The sequence below is a fragment of the Littorina saxatilis genome, linkage group LG9, assembly GCF_037325665.1.
Source record: "Littorina saxatilis isolate snail1 linkage group LG9, US_GU_Lsax_2.0, whole genome shotgun sequence".
Taxonomy (NCBI): Eukaryota; Metazoa; Mollusca; class Gastropoda; order Littorinimorpha; family Littorinidae; genus Littorina; species Littorina saxatilis.
In genome coordinates this window covers 60,255,436-60,278,650 of record NC_090253.1, presented here as the reverse complement: position 1 = coordinate 60,278,650, position 23,215 = coordinate 60,255,436, and the positions used below count along the sequence as shown (strand labels likewise).

The window sequence follows — 23,215 nt, the reverse complement described above, 5'->3', positions numbered from 1 at the left end:
ACTGACAATATCGTTATTAAAACAATCCCAGTGCACTAAGGGATTTATAGAGCAAATCTCGAAAATAATTATTGAACTCAGCGCTGTGCGCTTCGTTCAATAATGAATTTTCTCGATTTGCTCTATAAATCTCTTAGCGCACTGGGATGTCTCAATAACTTAAATAATGTATCATATTTCTAGAGCGCATATATCCAGGATTAAACCCTGCTCAGAGCGCGTTACAATCATTGGGAAATATACACACAGACACACACACACACACACACAAACATACCGTTGTTTACATCTGATTCACACAATTATAAATGATAATATATTTGGAAAAGCCCAAAAGGCGCTTGTATGTCACCGCGCTTCGACTGCAGGTAATTGTCGTTGATCGCTTCTGATTAATGAACTTCTGGTATACTCTGTTTTAGAAATGTAGGAGACAGTGTCATCAGCTTGGAATCTAAGCACTTTCAGAACACCCCTCGTAACACGACTGAACGTGGCGACAATAAAATTAATACATAAGGTGAAGAGCTTGTCTTTTGTTATGACCCTAAGTTCTACATATATTTTGTTGTAAAGAACTGCGAAGTAATCAAACGACTTTAACTCATAGCATTATTCTTTCCCCGCTTTTGGCCTTTTCAGGTTCCGAACTGGAATCTGAGCATGGTGTGCTTAAACATGTGGTGCTCTTTGGGTGGTGGTCGGTGCAGACGGCAAGTGGCTGCAAGAGGTACAACATGTGGTGACGGAATGGTAAGTAATCAGTGTTAATTTGCTGTACGTTTATTTACTCAAACTTAAAGGCACAGTAAGCCTCCCTGTTACACGACACTTGAGATTGCCACAAGTTCTCAAACGTCGTATAGCTGTGTTCTTTTATTCTACGTCGCCCGTCTTCGCAGCAGCAGAAAACAACTCGTCAAATTGAGTTCGAGGATTTATTCAGCATTCAATACATACAACTGCACATCGTAGCAGAACTCAAATAGAAGCTTTTTAACATTCAAATCGCGCTGGCATATATAGTAAATACTCAATCTCGAGAATATTCCAGACCGAACATGATACAACTACATTATATGCGAACCGCCCATGGACTAGAATGGTGACGTTCTCTGTGACGTACATCAAAAGGTGCCGACGCCCTTAATCCGATCGAACGCCACGAACTCACACTAAAACAGCATGGTAAACAACTTGTTTTGACAGGACTAGAAAGTTCACCTGCATTCTCGTCCAAGCATAAATATTGTGTTTACAAAATATAATATCGGTACTTTCCCACAAAGTACAAATAAGTCAACTACATGCAACACACAAAACTGAACCAAAGTTCAGCAACGGCAGCGTTTCCTAACATTACCCCCAACACCAGAAGAAATTTACCTAATTTCTTTCAATCATTGAAACGCTACCTGTACACATATTATGTATACATAACAGATTGAAATCCAGGTATGTACATTAGTCTGTTGGAGAATGAACACAGTTTTACTCACATACTCGGCTGAGAAAATCTGCTCCAACATTGTCTGAACCCTTGATCGATTCCACTCGCATATCAAAGTTCTGCAAGTACATCACCCACCTCATGATACGATTGTTCACAAACTTCGCAGAGTTCAGGTAGGTGAGGGGTTTGTGATCAGTCTGAAGCACGAATTTCACCCCTTGGAGGTAGAGTTCAAATTTCTTGATTCCCCACACGATGGCTAAACACTCTTTCTCCATGGTCGAGTAGTTCTTCTCGGCTCCTGACAGCTTCTTGCTGGCATAGCTGACCGGAAACGGTTTACCTCCATGCTCTTGCATCAGCATGGCGCCGATCCCTTCGTCCGATGCGTCTGTACGCAAGATGAATTCTTTGGCAGTATCAGGAAGGCGTAGCACCGGGTCTCGTGACATCAGGTCGCGCACGGTCTGGTATGCCTTCTACTGAGCTGGTCCCCAGAGTATTCGGTTGGGGCATCCTTTTCGGGTCATGTCCGACAAAGGTGCCGTTATGGCGGCGAAGTTTGGAATGAACTCTCTGTAGTACCCAGCCAATCCAAGGAAGGATCGCACCTGCTTCTTGGTTTCAGGACGTGGCGCATTGAGGATCTTGGTGACGTTTTCCAACAAAAGCCCCTTTTGACCTTCCTTCAGTGAATGACCTATGAAGTCAACGTTGTCGGTCCCCAAAATGCACTTGCTGGGTCTCACGGTCAGATTAGCTTTTGTCAGGCGGGAAAACAGTTCCCTCAAAGTCTCCAGATGCTCCGCAAAGGTCTCCGTGTGGACCAGCAGATCATCCCAGTAGTACACAGCATTCTTCATTCCTTTGAGCATTTTTCGCATTCCCCTCTTAAGGGTGGCACCACTGTTCACCATGCCAAAAGGCATCCGCAGGCACTCATACGTTCCGTCTGGAGTTGCAAAGGCGGTCTTTGGTATGTCCTCTTCGCGCACAGGAATCTGCCAATATCCCATGCTGAGATCGATCTTTGAGAAGATCTTACTGCCAGTCAACCGTCGGAACAGATCAGTCGGCATTGGTTCAATGGTTCGGGGCGGGGATATAGCTCAGTTGGTAGCGCGCTGGATTTGTATTCAGTTGGCCGCTGTCAGCGCGAGTTCGATCCCAGGTTCGGCGGAAATTTATTTCACAGAGTCAACTTTGTGTGCAGACTCTCTTCGGTGTCCGAACCACCCCCCGTGTATACTACATTGGGTGTGCACGTTAAAGATCCCACGATTGACAAAAGGGTCTTTCCTGGCAAAATTGCTTAGGCACAGTTAATAATTGTCTACCATACCCGTGTGACTTGGAATAAGGCCGTGAAAGGTAAATATGCGCCGACATGGCTGCAATCTACTGGCCGTATAAAATTTCATCTCACACGGCATCACTGCAGAGCGCCTAGAACTGTACCCACGGAATATGCGCGATATAAGCCTCATTGATTGATTGATTGATTGGTTCAGGGTCAAACACGGTGATCTTATTCACTTTCCTGAAGTCAATGCATACCCTGTTTGTACCGTCTTTCTTCTTGACAACAACAACGGGAGATGAGTAAGGGGATGATGACTCACGGATGACCCCCATCTTCAACATGTTGTCGATGTCCTTCTTCAAGGATTCCCGAGCCTGAAACGGGATAGGGTATGGTTTTGAGCGAACAGGAACGTCAGATGTGAGGTGGACTTCATGTTCGACCAAGGACGTAGAGCCTGGAACATCACAGAACCTATGGGTGAAGTCGCCCATAAAATCATGCAGCTCCTTCTGCTGATCTTCTGTCAGGTCAGGTCCTAGCTTGACGTCATCCACTCCCTCTTTCTTGTGGAGGTCTCCCAACTCCAGTAGTTCCTCACCGTCGAACTCGTCTAGTTCGGCTGGTTCTTCCACCATTGCTGCGACCTGTACTGCTTCCGGAGGTCTCTCCACATACAGTTTCAGGAGGTTAGCGTGGTAGATCTTGGACTTCTTGCCGACATTCACCTTGTAGTCGTTGATCCCTACCACGGCCTCAACCTCGTATGGGCCTTTCCACTGCATCAGTAGTTTGTTGTGATCAGTGGGAAGCAGTATCAGCACTTTGTTACCTGGTGTAAACTTCCTGTTTACGGCTTTGCGGTCGTAGTAGTGCTTTCCACTATCCTGAGACTTTCTCAAGTTTTCTCTCGCAATCTCGAGAGTCTCCTCCAGTTTCTCTCGCAACTCGAACACGTACTGGTAACTGTTCTTCACTTCAGGTGTGTCCACATCTTTCGTCCACAATTCCTTTAGTATCTGCATCGGGCCTCTCACGGTCCGCCCGTACATCAGCTCGAACGGGGAGAATCCAGTGGACTCTTGTGGCACCTCCCTGTATGCAAACAGCAAGGCATTGATGTAGCGATGCCACTGCCTTGGCTGCTCACTGCATAGTTTCTTCAGCGTGGACTTCAGCGTCGCATTGAATTTTTCGACCAGCCCATTGCACATCGGGTGATAGGGTGTCGTAGTCAAGTGACGAATGCTCAGCAGCCTGTTGACCTCTTCCATGCATTCAGAGACAAACTGTGTCCCCAGGTCTGTGAGGATCTCTTCAGGAACCCCAATTCTGCTGAAAATGTCCACAAGTGCCTCGGCAACAGTCTCGGTGTCAATTTTCTTCAGAGGCACGGCTTCTGGGTACCTGGTTGCATAGTCTACCAGGGTCAGTTCCCAACGATGACCCGCTTCACTTGGCGGTTTGATCTCGCCGATGAGGTCAATGGCCACCCTCTTGAAAGGTCGGTCGATCAAAGGCATCTTCTGCAACGGCACTTTCGGGACCCTTCCTCGAGGTATGGTTTTCTGGCAAATATCGCACGATCGGCAGAATCGAGTCACATCTGCATGCAGTCCTGGCCAGTAAAACGCAGCCTGGATTCTGTCCGATGTCTTCTTGACCCCCAGGTGACCTCCCATAATAGAGTCGTGGGCCACCTCCATCACCTGGCGCCTAAGTGGTTGAGGCACCAGAACTTGACGTAATGGCTTCCCACCGTTGACTCTCGCGTGCTGGAACACTCTGTACAGAATCTTGGCCTTCACTTCAAATTTCACAGTGCCTTCGCCCTTAGTCATCACCTTGACAGGACGACTCCTGTACTTTGTCAAGGTCAAATCAGCTTCCTGTAGCTGAATCAGCCGATCCCTGTCCACGACAGCAGTTGCAGAACTGTTGGTGACCCTGAGTGGCGTAGTTGTTTTGTCCTTCTTCGCCTGGGCTCTGGTCGTCACAGCGCTTACGACCTGCGGCTGGTCGCGGCGATGCACAGTTGCTCTGTCATCTCGTAACAGTTCGCTGATATCTTCATTCGCGAATGGCAGTGGGTCTTCCTCCTCAGCAGCAGGCTGAGCTGAGCCCATTCTCCATTCGAAATCAGGGTCATCAGGACGTCTCGCACCCCCAATGTTCCCAATTAGTAGATCGTACAAGGGCTTCTTCAGGCAGACGGCCTCAACTTCTCCGGTGAAGTATGGAGTATCGATCTGGATTTTTACCACTGGTGCCTTCACGCATTTGCTGTCAGCCATGAGCGTCCACTTGAAATCACCAGTGAACTTCTCTGTTGGCACCAGATCCTCTTTGACGATGACCCCATTGCAGCCCGAATCTCTGAGAACAGTCACTTCCTGCTTCTCAACAAATCCCTTCGACACGGGCATGTTCGACACTGACACAGCTGCGCTGGCGACGACAGAGATTGACTTGCCATTGGCGAGTAGAAGCTGGCCATCAGATAGACATTCTTCCACGTCCGATGGTGTATCCACTTGCTCGGCAGCCCTTGGGAGTATGACGCTGCTCGCACATACTTGTTGGTTCGAGCCACTCATTTGCCTCTTGTTGTCGTAATATCTCCGTCGATGTTCTTGCGCTTTGTCATTGTCATGTCCGTTATTTTTCTTTTGGGGACAGTTGGCGACTCGGTGACCCTTGGCATTGCAATGGAAACACGTTATGTTCTGCCCTTCATTGGATGATGGTGCAGACTCAGTTTGTCCCTTGGCAGGTTGGTTTCCCTGGTTCCCGCTCTTCTGGAAAGGTTTCGATGACTTTGACGTCCCCAGGGTCCTTCCATGAGCAATGAGATAACGCTCAGCAGCATCAGTAATGTCCTTCAAACCCCGCAGTTTTTGCTCTTCCAAGCGGGTCGCCAGGTCCTTCGGGCAGGCATTAAGGAACTGCTCCTTCACGATCAAGTCCCGCAGACTCTCGTATGACTGCTCTTCACCTGATAACTCCACCCACTTCTGCAGGTATGACGACAGGCGCTCCACAAACTGGCTCGGTGTCTCTCCAGACAATGGCTGGCATTCGCGGAAGCGTTGACGGTAGCCCCTTTCAGTGAAGTTGTAGCAACGCAACAGAGCTTCCTTCAGTACATCATAGTCTCTGGCGTCATCGTTTGAGAGTCTAGTGTAGACCTCAAGTGCTGCCCCAGTCAAATGTGCGCTGAGTTGAATCGCCCAATCGTCGCGCTGCCATCTAGCACTCTCAGCGAACCTCTCGAATCTTGCAAGGTAGCAGTCGATCTGGTCCTTCCCGTCAGCGAATGCTGGAAGTTTCGGTGCCCTGTGTAACATTTGCTGCTGGTTATCTCTTTGGCGTGGTGCCTCGTGCTCATTTTGAACACGCACCATTTCTGTCTGAAGCTCTAAGCGCTTCGTCTCCATTTCTATCTGGAGCTCTAAGCGTTTCAGCTCAATTTGCCTTTCTTCACGCTGCGCTTGTCTTTCTTCACGCTGTGCTTCTCTTTCTTCACGCTCACGCTGCGCTTGTCTTTCTTCACGCTGTGCTTCTCTTTCTTCACGCTCACGCTGCGCTTGTCTTTCTCTTTCTTCACGCTCACGCTGCGCTTGTCTTTCTCTTTCTTCACGCTCACGCTGCGCGTGTCTTTCTTCACGCTGCGCCAGGAGTCGTGTCTGGAACTCGACGAACTCCGTCAGCTGCTTGCCTTTTAGTCCCAGTTCAATTCCTTTTCCCCAGAACTCAGCCATTCTGGTCTTTTCCGGTGCGTTCGTCTGTATTCTTTCACAGCCCCGAACGTAGACGAATGTAGTCTTCTAAAAGAACACAGTCTCTACTGCACCTCCGATGCTTCTCTCGTCGCTGGTCACCTTCGTAGACGCAGGCTGCCACCCTCCTCGTCTAACGTGACGGCGCACTCTGCTCACGATACGTACACGACGTACCCCAGTCGTATTTCGTAGTATTAATGCACTAGCTCCGCGACGAAGTCCGTCTCGTCCAAACGGCAGCTAACCTCTGTAATCCCGATACACTCCGGCGTCGCTCACCGTACCGAGCTGCGGCGATTACCAAACTCTTCACCAGTCACACCGAATCCACGGTTCCGTAGTCTCAATACTGATCCCTCAGGATACACCCGATTGATGGCTACCTCCTGTGACTGTCTTGACACTGGTCCTTGTTGCTGGAAAACCCTTGGCGTTAAACGTAGATCCTTGGCTTGGCTTGTTACACGACACTTGAGATTGCCACAAGTTCTCAAACGTCGTATAGTTGTGTTCTTTTATTCTACGTCGCCCGTCTTCGCAGCAGCAGAAAACAACTCGTCAAATTGAGTTCGAGGATTTATTCAGCATTCAATACATACTACTGCACATCGTAGCAGAACTCAAATAGAAGCTTTTTAACATTCAAATCGCGCTGGCATATATAGTAAATACTCAATCTCGAGAATATTCCAGACCGAACATGATACAACTACATTATATGCGAACCGCCCATGGACTAGAATGGTGACGTTCTCTGTGACGTACATCAAAAGGTGCCGACGCCCTTAATCCGATCGAACGCCACGAACTCACACTATAACAGCATGGTAAACAACTTGTTTTGACAGGACTAGAAAGTTCACCTGCATTCTCGTCCAAGCATAAATATTGTGTTTACAAAATATAATATCGGTACTTTCCCACAAAGTACAAATAAGTCAACTACATGCAACACACAAAACTGAACCAAAGTTCAGCAACGGCAGCGTTTCCTAACACTCCCGTAAACCATCACAGATACTGTCAGGCTTTTACACACAGTACAAACACCCTTCCATTTGAACGCTCACCAAACGGGAACATCCTAGGTGCCCTACGTAAAGAGCGAGCAATTTTTAAATAATTATTTTTGCGGATTGTCTGTCAGACAATCGGACCGTGGTGCGTTTTGGCGCTAGGCCTAACTTTTAAAATCTAAATAATAAATTGACAGCTTGTTACACAAACATTCTTAAATCATAAAAGAATTCTTTTTTCATCAAGACAAGATCAGTACAATTCGAAGTTTTGAAAGTTTAAAAAAAGAAAAGCCCGGAAGCAGGGTCACGCAAGGTCGTGGTTCTCGTAGCAGACGACGGTTTATGCCTATCGCCAGTTCCTCTGAACAGTCAAAAGCCATCGCTCGAGTTCTTGTGAAACGTGCTTTTGCAGATAAGCTCACATCTAGTCGCATCAAATTACTAACTGACGACTACATTGTGAAAAAGGGAAACTGGATCACACGGGTTCATGATGGCTCAGGGGTAAGATAAACCACGCAAAAATAAATTCTTTGAAAATTGCTCGCTCTTTACGGAGGGCACCTAGGATGTTCTCAAGCGGTGAGTGTTTAAAGCTGTGGTCTATTTATGACTTTCCGGGGCTACGAGGTTGAAAAATAGGGAAAAAATCATGTACAGAATTCTGTACAGCAAACGCTACCCGAAACCCCACCTATACGGCGTGTATGACCTTGAGAGCTTCAGTCAACGCTTGAATTTTGCAGTGGTAACATCCGGTTTGCTCTCTCAGAGCTGAGCATATTTGTCGAGAAGGAACGAGCAGAAAAGATAAACGACTTGGCAGGGATTCGAACTCAAGGCCTCGGGGCCTCGAAATGTCGGGGCTGATGTCTTAACCGCTAGGCCACTTCCCTAGTGTTTTCAAAGATACAATTTTTTATAATTTTATATCATTCTACGCTTGAATTACCATTCATGCGTTGCAAAAACGTAAAAATTGCTATCAAAATTTGCCTTTATTTGCAAACATGTTTCACGGAATCGCAGTACATGTTTACACCGTCAAGGTATACGACATTCGCGCCATGCAAATAGCTGCGATATCTCTATTTACAACATGCAAGAAAAATGACAAGAACAGTAATTGAATCTCTCCAAAGCTCTGTGCAGTTGAAAACAGACAACTAAGAAATAGTTATACATGTATTCACTTCTGAACAATGGGCGGATAGAGATATAAATCATGCTGCTTCAAGAATAACATAACATGAATTCATATCACTGTTTTTCCTTCTTTTTCTCTATTGGTGCAGTAGCCTAGTGGTTAGGACATGAGACACGAAGTCTCGAGGTCGAGAGTTCGAATCTTCGCCGAGGCGTTTATTTTTTCCCCTTAATCTCTCTTGAAGATAAAATATGATCAGTCTTGAGAGAGCAAACTGGATGATATCCCTGCAAAATTCAAGCGTTGACTGAAGCTCTCAAGGTCATACACGCCGTATAGGTGGGGTTTCGGGTAGCGTTTGCTACATGATTATATCCCTATTTTTCAACCTCGTAGCCCCGGAAAGTCATAAATAGACCACAGCTTTAAATGAAAGGGTGTTTGTACTGTGTGTAAAAGCCTGACAGTATCTGTGATGGTTTACGGGAGGCTTACTGTGCCTTTAATGGTGTATTTAGTGTTAAGGCAAAAACTTCCTCTTTTCTAGAAACTTCGGACGTGACTCTTGTGCGAACAAAACGCTTCTTGCAAGATCACTTCTTTTTTTGGTGAGTTGTTTGTGCTGTGTTCGTATGTTCAAAAGACATCGTTTTCTATCTGTAATGAGCATTAATGGTTCACAACAGTATCACTTACCTTTGACATGAGTGATTCACCTTGATCTTATACCACCCACAACATGTTGTGTAAGTTAGCACGTTGGCTGTGTTTATATTGATTCATATAAGATATATCCGTTCGTTTTTAGGTGGCTGTATGGTCTCTTAGATCCACATCTACTGGCTCTCTGCAGGGTACTGTGCTCTCACGAACTCCTCATATTCTATACAAATAGTTGTACAGAACTGATTTAATTTTATTTCTGGCTATTCCGCCGTCCTAGATCTATTCAATTCCGATTCCATTTACTTTAGTGAAGTTGGGCTGGGAGATTCATCCATGACAGCCATGGTGCAAGAATTTTTTTTTTATTTGAATATTAAGAAAACAAATTGATTTTGAAAAGGAGTGTAAAAGCCCTTGGCCTTTTTAACGATGGTGGGCAAGTTACTTGAAGGAATGTATGAGCATAAATGAAACCTTGGTACAGTTATTGATGATCAGATGAATTGTGATAGATCATACCCGAACAGAATCTGTTCCCCAAAATGTCAGCAACCGGTGTATTGTGTACAGAGACTGAGATCTCTTCATGAGAATTCAAAGATTGTATGCACTTTTTACGGAAGTATAATTGCAATGAATATGCTGTTACGTTTGGTTCAGTTTGCTGGTTTGGTAGTTAATGTGGTCTTTGCGTGTATCACGCAAGAAAATCACAAGTGAATTGTTATATATGATGTTATATGAAGTCTTATATCGCGCGCGTATCTCCAGACTCGGACTCAAGGCGCAGGGATCTATTTATGCCGTGTGAGATGGAATTGTTTACACAATACATCACGCATTCACATCGACCAGCAGATCGCAGCCATTTCGGCGCATATCCTACTTTTCACGGCCTATTATTCCAAGTAATAATAATAATAATAATAATACGAATATTTATAACGCGCACATATCTCACCAACAGGCGACTCAAGGCGCACATACACTCATTCACACACACGGAGACTTAAAGTCACTAGCACACACACACCATCAACCATTAAAATATGTACAGTTATTCAGGGTGGGATGGGGTGGGCAGTGTAGAATGCATGGATTATTTGGAAAAAAGGAATGTCTTGAGTGCAGATTTGAATGATTCGAGGGACTGTTGTTGACGGAGGAGGAGAGGTAGTGTGTTCCATTGGCTAGGTGCTTGGAAAGAAAATGAGCGTTGATCCAGGGTCGAACTCGCAACCTCTCGCTTCCGAGCGCAAGTACGTTACCACTCGGCCACCCAAGTCACACGGGTATTTTGGTGGACATTTTTTTTTTATCTATGCCTATACAATTTTGCCAGGAAAGACCCTTTTGTTAATCGGGGGATCTTTAACGTGCACACCCCAATGAAGTGTACACAAAGGGACCTCGGTTTTTCGTCTCATCCGAAAGACTAGCACTTGAACCCACCAGCTAGGTTAGGAAAGGGGGAAGAAAATTGCTAACGCCCTGATCCAGGGTCGAACTCGCAACCTCTCGCTTCCGAGCGCAAGTACGTTACCACTCGGCCACCCAGTCCAGAATTGTGGTAGGTGATCAGCTGAACACGATATGCAGAATGCTTAGACAAAATACTCACTCATTTGATTGCGACTAGTTCATGCATTAGTCGATGTAGACTTTCTTTATTTCTTTGGTTTAAGCGTGTTTATGCAAATTCTCATACACACGTTTCAAACAATAACAACATTGAGAACGTTAACAAGCAGATTGCTTATGGACACGTTCTTGAACTTATAATCAATACACATTCAGATAGCAAAACATGGCGAACAAGTTATAGCTTCAACACTTATCTTGATAATCTTTAATTATATTTTATACAAATGGGGTAAAGAGAGAGAGAGAGAGAGAGAGAGAGAGAGAGAGAGAGAGAGAGAGAGAGAGAGAGAGAGAGAGAGAGAGGGAGGGAGAGAATGCCTGGCTACATCAATTGCACAGTTAATATAATATCAGCCGAAGCGATTAGTTAACATAACATAGTCTTGTACAACAGAGAATATTTTCGTGTTCAAAGATATAGTTAAATCAGTATTTCCAAACAAGAGTGTTTTGCAGTCCAGAACGTGTGTTGGCAGACTATTGAATAAAATGGTTCTATGTTCTTTAAATTTTGGACAGTGTAATAAGAAATGTTCAGAATCTTCCGGGCATGCTCCACACGTACATTCTAAATTATCAGAGAGGTGTCGGTTATCTAAATCTTGTTGCAAATCGCTCATGTTTAATCTCAACCTGCTGTGAAGTACCTGTCCCTGGCGGTTGCCTAAATAATAATACGGTGGAACAACAACATCTCCATCGGTCAAATACCTTTTAAATTCACCAACTGACTGCGTTTGTTGTATATTTTCTGGAAGATTATTCCACAAAGCTGTCGTTGAAGGAAAAAATGAAGATTTATATAACTCACTTCTGCACAATGGAAACTTACGTTCAAGAGGGCGTCGTCTGTGGTAAGGATTTACATCGGAAACCAGGACCGGCAGTTTGGAATATAAATATTCTGGGGTTAAACGATTTACAATTTTATAATACAGCAAAAGTTTATGACGACGTCGCCTTTCTTTCAGGGGCACAAAACCCGATTCGTTATACAGTTTTTGGTGGCTTGTGCCACGTACTGCACCTACAATGATTCGGATTGCATCGAGATGCAATGTCTCCAACTCGTCTGCCAAACACTGTGTACAGTTATCCCAGATAACGTCCGCATAATCAAACAATGGTAACATAAAGGATTTATATATAACTTCAAGTGATTTTCTGTTTAAACGATGCTTGAATAAACCAAAACACGCAATTGACTTTCTACATTTAGCAATTAGACTTTTTATGTGGGAATCCCATTTACAATTACCTTGTAGAATGACGCCAAGGTGCTTGTGATTTTCAACATCAACTAAGTGTGCATCTTCGAAATACAATGGTGGAAGTAAAACATTTTGTTGCCTACAAATGTCCAACAATTCTGTCTTTTGACAATTAAAAGTGACTTTCCATTTAGAAGCCCATGTGCGAATTTTATCCAAATCAGAATTCAAAATCTCTGCTCGTACATCATCGTTATCTAAACTTAAGTACATACTCGTATCGTCTGCAAAGAGTTTCAACACTGATTCAAGACCAACACCAATATCGTTAATATAAATGAGAAATATTTATTTCTTTATTTGGTGTTTAACGTCGTTTTCAACCACGAAGGTTATATCACGACGGGGAAAGGGGGGATATGGGATAGAGCCACTTGTCAATTGTTTCTTGTTCACAAAAGCACTAATCAAAAATTTGCTCCAGGGGCTTGCAACGTAGTACAATGGGAGAATGCAAGTTTCCAGTACAAAGGACTTAACATTTCTGAAATAAAAAATTTTCACCAAATACAAAAACTTGACCTTTCAGCTCGCTGGCATCTTGCGTAGTGACGCTAAGCTAAGCTCTGCGCGGGGCACTGTCCGCCGCACAGGTCAGTTCCAACGGTCCGCTACGAGCCAATCAAAGAATGGCGCATGCAATCACACAAACTGCCCATCGCCACGCCAGCGTGGCGAGAAGCTCTTATTCTATACAAGAAACACTTAACGAGGGTAAAAAGAATCTTTCTTTCTTTCTTTCTTTATTTGGTGTTTAACGTCGTTTTCAACCACGAAGGTTATATCGCGACGGGAGAAACAGAATCCGTTAGTCGCCTCTTACGACATGCTGGGGAGCATCGGGTAAATTCTTCCCCCTAACCCGCGGGGGGTGTCGATGTAGACGATGAAAATTATGAAAAGTCAAGAAGCACAAAAACACAATCTGATGACATCACAGACCAAAGCCGAATTAGAATTATGTCCCTCAGCAATTGAGAGCAAGGTGATTTCAACTTTGAATAATAAGATGTATGTTCTTATTAGTTGAATTTGAAGCAGCTGATTGGTTTGTCAGCACATGCACCAACGACGGCCTACGTACATTGTTTGAATTAGAGTTCATTTTCATTGCTGTCCCGAACGGCTGGCCGTATAAATGTACTTCCTCAGTATAACGAACTTTTAAAAGTTGATGCTTCCGTTTGCCAAAAATGAGAACTTTCAAGGTTAGCAAGAGTTTTGTATCATTTTCATTATGCTCTGAAACAAGCAGTACACTTACCAGTCTGTGATTCTCACGCTGCTTTTGCGGCTTTGTTATTGATACGAATAGTGCAGGTTTGTTGGATTAAAGTTCTTTTTTTGAAGTTTTCATTTAAAGAGGCATTGGATGTGAATTTATGTGAATGAATCTTTTACATTTTTATGGGGATAGTGTTCGTATACAATGAGGTGCAATAATCAAAGTGCATGTATTTAAATGCTGTGGTATTGGTGTATTTGTTGCTGTTCTATTTACCACCACTGTCATTTCTCATGCTTGAGATATTTAAAAAAAAAATGTTTTAATTGGTTTGATATTTCTGATTATTCTGCATCGAGATGAGAAGAAGGGTTACAGGCCATTGTGACCACATGTCGTTGTGACCAAGTGTCGTTGTGACCACGTGTCACTGTGCCCCCAATGGCAGATCATTGTGACCACATGCCGTTGTGACCACATGTCGTTGTGACCACATGCCATTGTGACCACATGTCGTTGTGACCATGTGTCACTGTGTACCCAGTAGCAGATCATTGTGACCACATGTTGTGACCACACATCGTTTAATGATTTTGACCAGTGGTCAGTATACTAGTAAAAATAGCCTATTATTACAGTTAAGACTGCTAATTAGTGCAGTATAAGTTCAAGTAAGCAACTTTTGATGACTTTGATGAGTGCTCAGTGCTACTGACCAGTGGTAATGTTTACCTATTTTCAGTGTTTTATTGATGGTCAGTAGCATTGACCACTGGTCAAAGTCATGAGAAGTTAATTGCTTACCCGAACTCATACTGCTCTAATTGGCAGTCAAACGTAAAAAATATGGCAAATTGACCAGTGGTCAGGTGTACGTGCAAAAGTGTGCGTGCATGTTTTTATGTGGAGTATATGTGTGCATGTATGTATGTATGAGTGTTGTGTGTGTGCGCGCGCGTGCGTGTGTATTTAAAACGTGTGGAACTTTCATTTTTATCGGCAGTGTGTACGACATGTTTCTAGTGCACATGTGTGCCTTCCAGAAATAATTATTTTATATTTGTTACTGAAAATTATTGATTCATCGATTGATTGTAAACATTCAATATGTTTGTCTCGGTCATGTCATCGATTTTGTTGTTAATTTAGCATTTGATGCCAGAAAGTTTACATCTTGATATAACTGTATTGCTTAAATCCCTCTCTCTCTATATATATATATATCTCTCTCTGTCTCTCTGTCTCTCTCTCTCTTTCTCTATCTTTCTCTCTCTCTCTCTCTCTCTCTGTCTCTCTCTCTCTCTCTCTCTCTCTCTCTCTCTCTCTCTCTCTCTCTCTCTCTCTCTCTCTGTCTTTATGTGTTGTATAAAGGACAGGTTGGAAGAATAGGCTTTGCCTAAAACCTTTATCCTTTTGTAATAAAGTTCTGAGTCTCTCTCTCTCTCTCTCTCTCTCTCTCTCTCTCTCTCTCTCTCTCTCTCTCTCTCTCTCTCTCTCTCTCTCTCTCTGTCATTATGTGTTGCATAAAGGACAGGTTGGAAGAATAGGCTTTGCCTGAAACCTTTATCCTTATGTAATACAGGTCTGAGTCTCTCTCTCTCTCTCTCTCTCTCTCTCTCTCTCTCTCTCTCTCTCTCTCTCTCTCTCTCTCTCTCTCTCTCTCCACCGAGGAAGAGGTAGACATTTACAATTATCGTATCAGTTACCATGATTTGTATTACTGTATTCGAAGATTTTGCACATTATACAGAATGAAAATTGGCACAACAAAGGAAAGGGGTAGTAATAATAATTCTGGCTTTGGGTTTGGTCTAAGTTAGGCAAACCAATCAATCAGTCATCACCTCATTTCTGAAAGAAGGTCAAATCAAATAACTTAGTCACAGCTAACAACTAAACTTTTTTTTAGTGAATGTATTAGTAGCTTTCTAATTCTACGCTTTACATTGAATGAAAATAATCATGTAATCTAGTTGGAAAAGAACAGTAATGATTAGTCTGACCTTGTATTCTGAATAAAATAACATAAATGAAAGCAAACTAAACAGTGGTCATAATTTTCATTTCGTAAGAGAAATAAATCACGCCAAGTAAGCCACGATTAAAAATCTTTTGTTTTAAAGTTTTAAAGCCTAAAAACCCGACATTGGGTGACATCGACACTTGGTCACAACGACACGTGGTCACATCGACACGTGGTCACATCGATACGTGGTCACACCGACACGTGGTCACAACGACACGTGGTCACATCGACATGACCCCGAGAAGAAGAAACGTGTATATGTTACAGGCATTTAAATAAGTGAAACCAGGCATTACGCGTAATGCCTAAAATGTTCAGGCATTACGCGTAATGCCTGTGACCACTAGGCATTACACGTAATGCCTAAAAATACCAGGCATTACGTGTAATGCCTGAAAATCATTGTCAGGCATTACACGTAATGCCTAAACGTATATAATGCCTGAAACCTCTCTGCAATTGTCGTTGGTGAGGTTTCTGTTGATGTTTGTTGGTGGTTGGTCGTGGTTGGTGGTGGGTCGTGGTTGGTTGTATGGTAGTTGGTCGTGGCGGGTCGTGGTTGGTTGGTGGGTGGTGGTTTGTTGTTGGTTGTTGATTTGTTGTTGTTGTTGCATTGCACCAAAAGACGGCCCAGGCGTCTAACTTTCAGCTTGGGGTATTGCACCAAAAGACGGCCCAGGCGTCTGACTTTCAGCCCGGGGCATGTCGATGTCTTCATTTGGTTACAATAATGCCTTTTGTAATTCTTCCTCCGTTTCGATCAAGTCTATCATCCCATCGGGGAACGTTGTTGATCTCAGACCGATCTTGGCTTCCGTGCCAAACATTGCTTTAAATGGCGATCTGCCTATACCGGCGTGGTGACTCGTGTTCTTTCTAAACTGGACAAATTTGATGCCAGCAGTCCAGTTCGTAGTCTTGTTCTCTCTCATCCATGCTACCAGCATATCCTCCCTTTGACATTATAATTATGTGTCAATTACTCTATCAGAGACAGCATTGGAGATAACCCGGTTTCAGTATTGTTTTACGATAGACGTAGAGCTGAATACCAACACTCAAATCTGTTTTTGACAAACACCACACGTCACTTACTTTCCAAGAGATGATACTCATGACGTGACTCTGTCGTTTTCTGGAAGGCAGCTTTTACTCAACGACTCTGCTCCCGAGTACCTTCAATCCTCCCTGGACCTGTACACCCAGCCCTCCGACCGTCCCCTTCGTTCTGCTGATGACCCACTCCGCCTTCATACCCCCCGCGGGTTAGGAGGAAGAATTTACCCGATGCTCCCCAGCATGTCGTAAGAGGCGACTAACGGATTCTGTTTCTCCTTTTACCCTTTGTTAAGTGTTTCTTGTATAGAATATGGTCAATGTTTGTAAAGATTTTAGTCAAGCAGTATGTAAGAAATGTCAAGTCCTTTGTTCTGGAAACTTGCATTCTCCCAGTAAGGTAATATATTGTACTACGTTGCAAGCCCCTGGAGCAATTTTTTGATTAGTGCTTTTGTGAACAAGAAACAATTAACAAGTGGCTCTATCCCATCTCCCCCCCTTTCCCCGTCGCGATATAACCTCCGTGGTTGAAAACGACGTTAAACACCAAATAAAGAAAACTCCGCCTTCACATCCCTCGCTCGAAACTCGCATCTGCTGGTCAGCGTGCATTTCCCTCCGCGGGCCCCTCCGTCTGGAACTCCCTGCCGCTTGAGCTTCGCCAGAGCCCCTCTCTTGACGCGTTCAAGAGTAGGTTGAAGACTCAGTTCTTCCCGTAGCTGGCTGCGACTTTCATGTTCGACGTGATGTGTTGTGCCCCAAAAGACATTCTTGTGCTGTGCTCTGTGAGAGGTGTTTTGTTTGTGCTTAATATTATTTTGTTTGGACCTAGCTATTGATGTGTACATTGTTGTTAAACAGTTGTTTGTTGTATGTTTATCAGGGTTTGCTAGTGTGTGATAGGGTTCGTGTCCGTCTGTAGATGTTAGTTTCTTTTGTTAGTCCTGTGTTGACAACTCTTCGACAAGCGCTTAGAACTGTACCCACGGAATACGCGCTACATAAGCTTCATATTAATTTATTCTTCGATTGTTCTGAAGTACACAACTTTCGGGAGCAACTTTCTGCCGTCCTTTTCATAATGTTCAAACAAACGTCGAGTAAACAATTGTTCTTTTTCATTATCCTCCATGGTGACGAATAAGCAACTGGTGAAAACTCGACTGGAAATATTGGACCTCGGCTTTCCATTGTGACATGCACTCACACTTACGTGAAATTCAAACTGTGGTGAACACTATGTCAGAAATACATTATTTTGCATTGCGAACCATCACTCATAATCGCAAAATAAAATGTGCAATCATTCCAAAGCTCACTTGATTGAATGTCAAGTTACTATATTCACACCATGACATTTTGTCAACACTTTGTCCTTAAAAAATGTTCTCACCGTCATCCAAGAGGTAATGGATAACTGTTCAGTGCAATAGGCTTTTATGTTGTGTGTATTGCCTGAATTGCTTCAGGCAGTAAGTTTAATTTTGAGAGACAAATTTCAGGCATTACGTGTAATGCCTGGTATTTTTAGGCATTACGTGTAATGCCTAGTGGTCACAGGCATTACGCGTAATGCCTGAACATTTCATGCATTACACGTAATGCCTGGTTTCACTTAATGCCTGTAACATATATAAGTCATCGTCCTGTACATCGACCAAAAAAATGTAATTGTAATCCCTGCACTTCGTATTTTAGAAATGGAAAACTTGTTGCATCTTTTTCAGTGGTGCATAGACGGACAGTGTGAGCTTAACGTGTCTACGACAACCATTTCATCTTCATCAACTACGACACCCACCACTACCACCACAACACCCACCACAACCACTACCACACCCACCACTACCACTACAACACCCACCACAACCACTACCACACCCACCACAACCACTACCACACCCACCACAACCACTACCACACCCACCACTACCACTACAACACCCACCACAACCACTACCACACCCACCACTAGCACTACAACACCCATCACCACCACCATCACACCAACCACAACGTCTTCACCTTTGACATCTACTGATGATACAGAAAAAGGTAAATAGAAGAAAGTAGAACAATGACATTATACGTTAATTGGATCTGTGATCCAAACATGGCTTTTGGTCAATCGAGATGGCAGTTTATTCCAACTGCCATCGAGATTGACCAAAAGCCATGTTTGGATCACAGATCCAATTAACATATATATCTCGACATTCACTGGTCTTAGGGTTTTTGTTTTCAAAGAAGAAAGAAACTTGCTTGAACACGGACCACTTCTCCGACGGAGCAAAATCAACAAACCTAATCACTCGCATTCCATTCGACGTCACAGACATACGCTTGAAAAAGTAGGACCAATTGTATCGTGTTTGAAATTATAATGAATTCAATTTTTCTTGGGTTTTAACAAAAAAGCAATGGTCTGGAAGAAAGAGAATACAATTCTGAAACGGCAATGAACGGTAATGAACAACAATAAATGAAATGAAAATACGCAAGTTCTCCCAACATCACAGCGACCTTTCCGACTTAACCCTACGTGGGTCGACCGATTTCATTTTGAGAGGCGGGTAATGTGCGAAAGGTTTGTCAATCAAGGGTTTATTTATTGATAATGTTGATGGTGAGGGATTTGATCTGGCAGTTGGTGAAAGGAATGTTGCTTGGAAGGAGGTTTGCAAGATCGATCTGCTCCGGGGTCATTGAACTCATTTTCGTCGGAGAAGATGTTGACCAGTTCTTCTTTTGTGAAATCCCCCCCTTTAGGATAATGGGCTCGCCCGCTCTGTGTATCAGCCGACACATTGCCCTGAAGTGTGTTGGAGCCGCTCGGTTTGCACGAGATTCTTGTTCTTCTTCGACAGTTCATCCTCCCATACTGTAGCAGAACGTTTCATCTTTTTACATTTTGTCAAGTTTTGACTAAATGTTTTAACATAGAGGGGGAATCGAAACGAGGGTCGTGGTGTATGCGTGTGCGTGCGTGCGTGTGTGCGTGCGTGTAGAGCGATTCAGACTAAACTACTGGACCGATCTTTATGAAATTTGACATGAGAGTTCCTGGGTATGAAATCCCCGAACGTTTTTTTCATTTTTTTGATAAATGTCTTTGATGACGTTATATCCGGCTTTTCGTGAAAGTTGAGGCGGCACTGTCACGCCCTCATTTTTCAACCAAATTGGTTGAAATTTTGGTCAAGTAATCTTCGACGAAGCCCGGACTTCGGTATTGCATTTCAGCTTGGTGGCTTAAAAATTAATTAATGACTTTGGTCATTAAAAATCTGAACATTGTAAAAAAAAAAAAAAATTTATAAAACGATCCAAATTTACGTTTATCTTATTCTCCATCATTTGCTGATTCCAAAAACATATAAATATGTTATATTCGGATTAAAAACAAGCTCTGAAAATTAAATATATAAAAATTATGATCAAAATTAAATTGTCGAAATCAATTTAAAAACACTTTCATCTTATTCCTTGTCGGTTCCTGATTCCAAAAACATATAGATATGATATGTTTGGATTAAAAACACGCTCAGAAAGTTAAAACAAAGAGAGGTACAGAAAAGCGTGCTATCCTTCTTAGCGCAACTACTACCCCGCTCTTCTTGTCAATTTCACTGCCTTTGCCATGAGCGGTGGACTGACGATGCTACGAGTATACGGTCTTGCTGAAAAATGGCATTGCGTTCAGTTTCATTCTGTGAGTTCGACAGCTACTTGACTAAATATTGTATTTTCGCCTTACGCGACTTGTTACATTTTGTCAAGTTTTGACTAAATGTTTTAACATAGAGGGGGAATCGAGACGAGGGTCGTGGTGTATGCGTGTGCGTGCGTGCGTGTGTGCGTGCGTGTAGAGCGATTCAGACCAAACTACTGGACCGATCTTTATGAAATTTGACATGAGAGTTCCTGGGATTGATATCCCCGAACATTTTTTTTTCCTTTTTTTGATAAATGTCTTTGATGACGTCATATCCGGCTTTTCGTGAAAGTTGAGGCGGCACTGTCACGCTCTCATTTTTCAACCAAATTGGTTGAAATTTTGGTCAAGTAATCTTCGACGAAGCCTGGACTTCGGTATTGCATTTCAGCTTGGTGGCTTAAAAATTAATTAATGACTTTGGTCATTAAAAATCTGAAAATTGTAAAAAAAAACACATTTTTTTTATAAAACGATTCAAATTTACGTTCATCTTATTCTCCATCATTTTCTGATTTCCAAAAACATATAAATATGTTATATTTGGATTAAAAACAAGCTCTGAAAATTAAAAATATAAAAATTATTATCAAAATTAAATTTTCGAAATCAATTTAAAAACACTTTCATCTAATTCCTTGTCGGTTCCTGATTCCAAAAACATATAGATATGATATGTTTGGATTAAAAACACGCTCAGAAAGTTAAAACGAAGAGAGGTACAGAAAAGCGTGCTATCCTTCTCAGCGCAACTACTACCCCGCTCTTCTTGTCAATTTCACTGCCTTTGCCATGAGCGGTGGACTGACGATGCTACGAGTCGAGTATACGGTCTTGCTGAAAAATTGCATTGCGTTCCGTTTCATTCTGTGAGTTCGACAGCTACTTGACTAAATGTTGTATTTTCGCCTTACGCGACTTGTTTACATTTAGTCAAGTTTTGACTAAATGTTTTAACGGAGAGGGGGGAATCGAAACGAGGGTCGTGGTGTATGTGTGTGTGTGCGTGTGTGCGTGCGTGTAGAGCGATTCAGACCAAACTACTGGACCGATCTTTATGAAATTTTACATGAGAGTTCCTGGGTATGATATCCCCGAACGTTTGTTTCAATTTTTTGATAAATGTCTTTGATGACGTCATATCCGGCTTTTCGTGAAAGTTGAGGCGGCACTGTCACGCTCTCATTTTTCAACCAAATTGGTTGAAATTTTGGTCAAGTAATCTTCGACAAAGCCCGGACTTCGGTATTGCATTTCAGCTTGGTGGCTTAAAAATTAATTAATGACTTTGGTCATTAAAAATCTGAAAATTGTAAAAAAAATTATTTTCTCATAAAACGATTCAAATTTACGTTCATCTTATTTTCCATCATTTTCTGATTCCAAAAACATATAAATATGTTATATTTGGATTAAAAACAAGCTCTGAAAATTAAAAATATAAAAATTATGATCAAAATTAAATTGTCGAAATCAATTTAAAAACACTTTCATCTTATTCCTTGTCGGTTCCTGATTCCAAAAACATATAGATATGATATGTTTGGATTAAAAACACGCTCAGAAAGTTAAAACGAAGAGAGGTATAGAAAAGCGTGCTATCCTTCTCAGCGCAACTACTAAACCGCTCTTCTTGTCAATGTCACTGCCTTTGCCATGAGCATGAGCGGTGGACTGACGATGCTACGAGTATACGGTCTTGCTGAAAAATTGCATTGCGTTCAGTTTCATTCTGTGAGTTCAACAGATACTTGACTAAATGTTGTATTTTCGCCTTACGCGACTTGTTTCACTTTCGAGTATGCAGACGACTGAACTTGACTGCTAAAAAGTAGTCCTTTCGGAATCATTACGCCGAGTCTGAACATGAGGTCCGAACATTGTTTTTAGGCAGGATCTAGGTGAAAGCGAGGCTGTTCTTATCTCTGTATACAGTCGAGAGAGAGAGAGAAATACATGTCGAGACATTATTTTTTAATACGATTGTTTAGGTGGCTAGTTTGCTAACTATAGTTGCTTGGCATCTTTGGTTGGTTTATTCTTTTTGTCAGTATCATCAGTGTTTCGCCCTCCCCCCCCCCCCCTTCTCTCTCTCTCTCTCTCTCTCTCTCTCTCTCTCTCTCTCTCTCTCTCTCTCTCTCTCTCTCTCTCTCTCTCTCTCTCTCTCTCTCTCTCTCTCTCTCTCCCCTGGTTTCATAGAAACATTAGAGAGTGCCGAACGTATTTCAGTGTATTCAAATGACTGAATGTTTATTCACGCCTCAGTTTTCCTGTTACTTATTTGTTTGTTTGTTTGTTTTTACAGATGGTAGTGAGTGCCTCAGTACTACCCCTATTTTGCTCGTGATGGGCTGTGTGACGTCACTATTAACCTACATGGAGCATTTGGTTCAGTGACGACATATGGCGCAGCGTCATACACCTTGATTTACAGCATTTTGTGATACCAAAAATGTTAGTCATCATGTGAACATGTTCTGTGTAGAAACGTCTTTTTGCACACAACCTTGTTACTAATAGCACTGCAATTATCATTCTCATTTAACGGTCTACCCCGACAAAAATATGCACAGAATAAGATGTGTCTAATTACTGAGAACAATCATTTTTAAAGTGAAAACTGTTAAAATAAACTCGATTCTAACGTGGCGATTTTAGAAATTTCAGACAAATGACGTGTAAAACACAAGTTCCCTCAAATTGCCTTGGGATTGAGCATTTTGTAAGCTTTTACTGATGACAAAAGATATTATGTTTAATTGGTCAGACTTTCAGCAGCCATAACGCACTCTGTTGATTTGAAAAACGTCATGCGTATGACGTCACAACAGATTGTCATGAGTATATGCACACATTAAGCCCTCGTTAAGCACTCGCGCATGCTAACAATCAAAAACAACCCCGG

General features: G+C 42.8%; 1 protein-coding gene across 2 annotated transcripts in view; it reads left to right on the top strand.

Moving 5' to 3' along the window:
• Nucleotides 1-22,972, top strand: part of LOC138976682 (metalloprotease mig-17-like) — a 64,114-nt gene extending 41,142 nt beyond the window's left edge. Inside the window, exons 13-15 of one of the 2 annotated variants that reach the window (XM_070349557.1) lie at nt 643-753; nt 18,323-18,650; nt 22,616-22,972. In XM_070349557.1, the coding sequence (XP_070205658.1) occupies nt 643-753; nt 18,323-18,650; nt 22,616-22,707 (531 nt within the window). In that variant the 3' untranslated portion in view covers nt 22,708-22,972. The remainder of the gene's footprint in view (nt 1-642; nt 754-18,322; nt 18,651-22,615) is intronic. The other variant, XM_070349558.1, reaches the window with a different exon arrangement.
• Nucleotides 22,973-23,215: the final 243 nt, after the last annotated feature.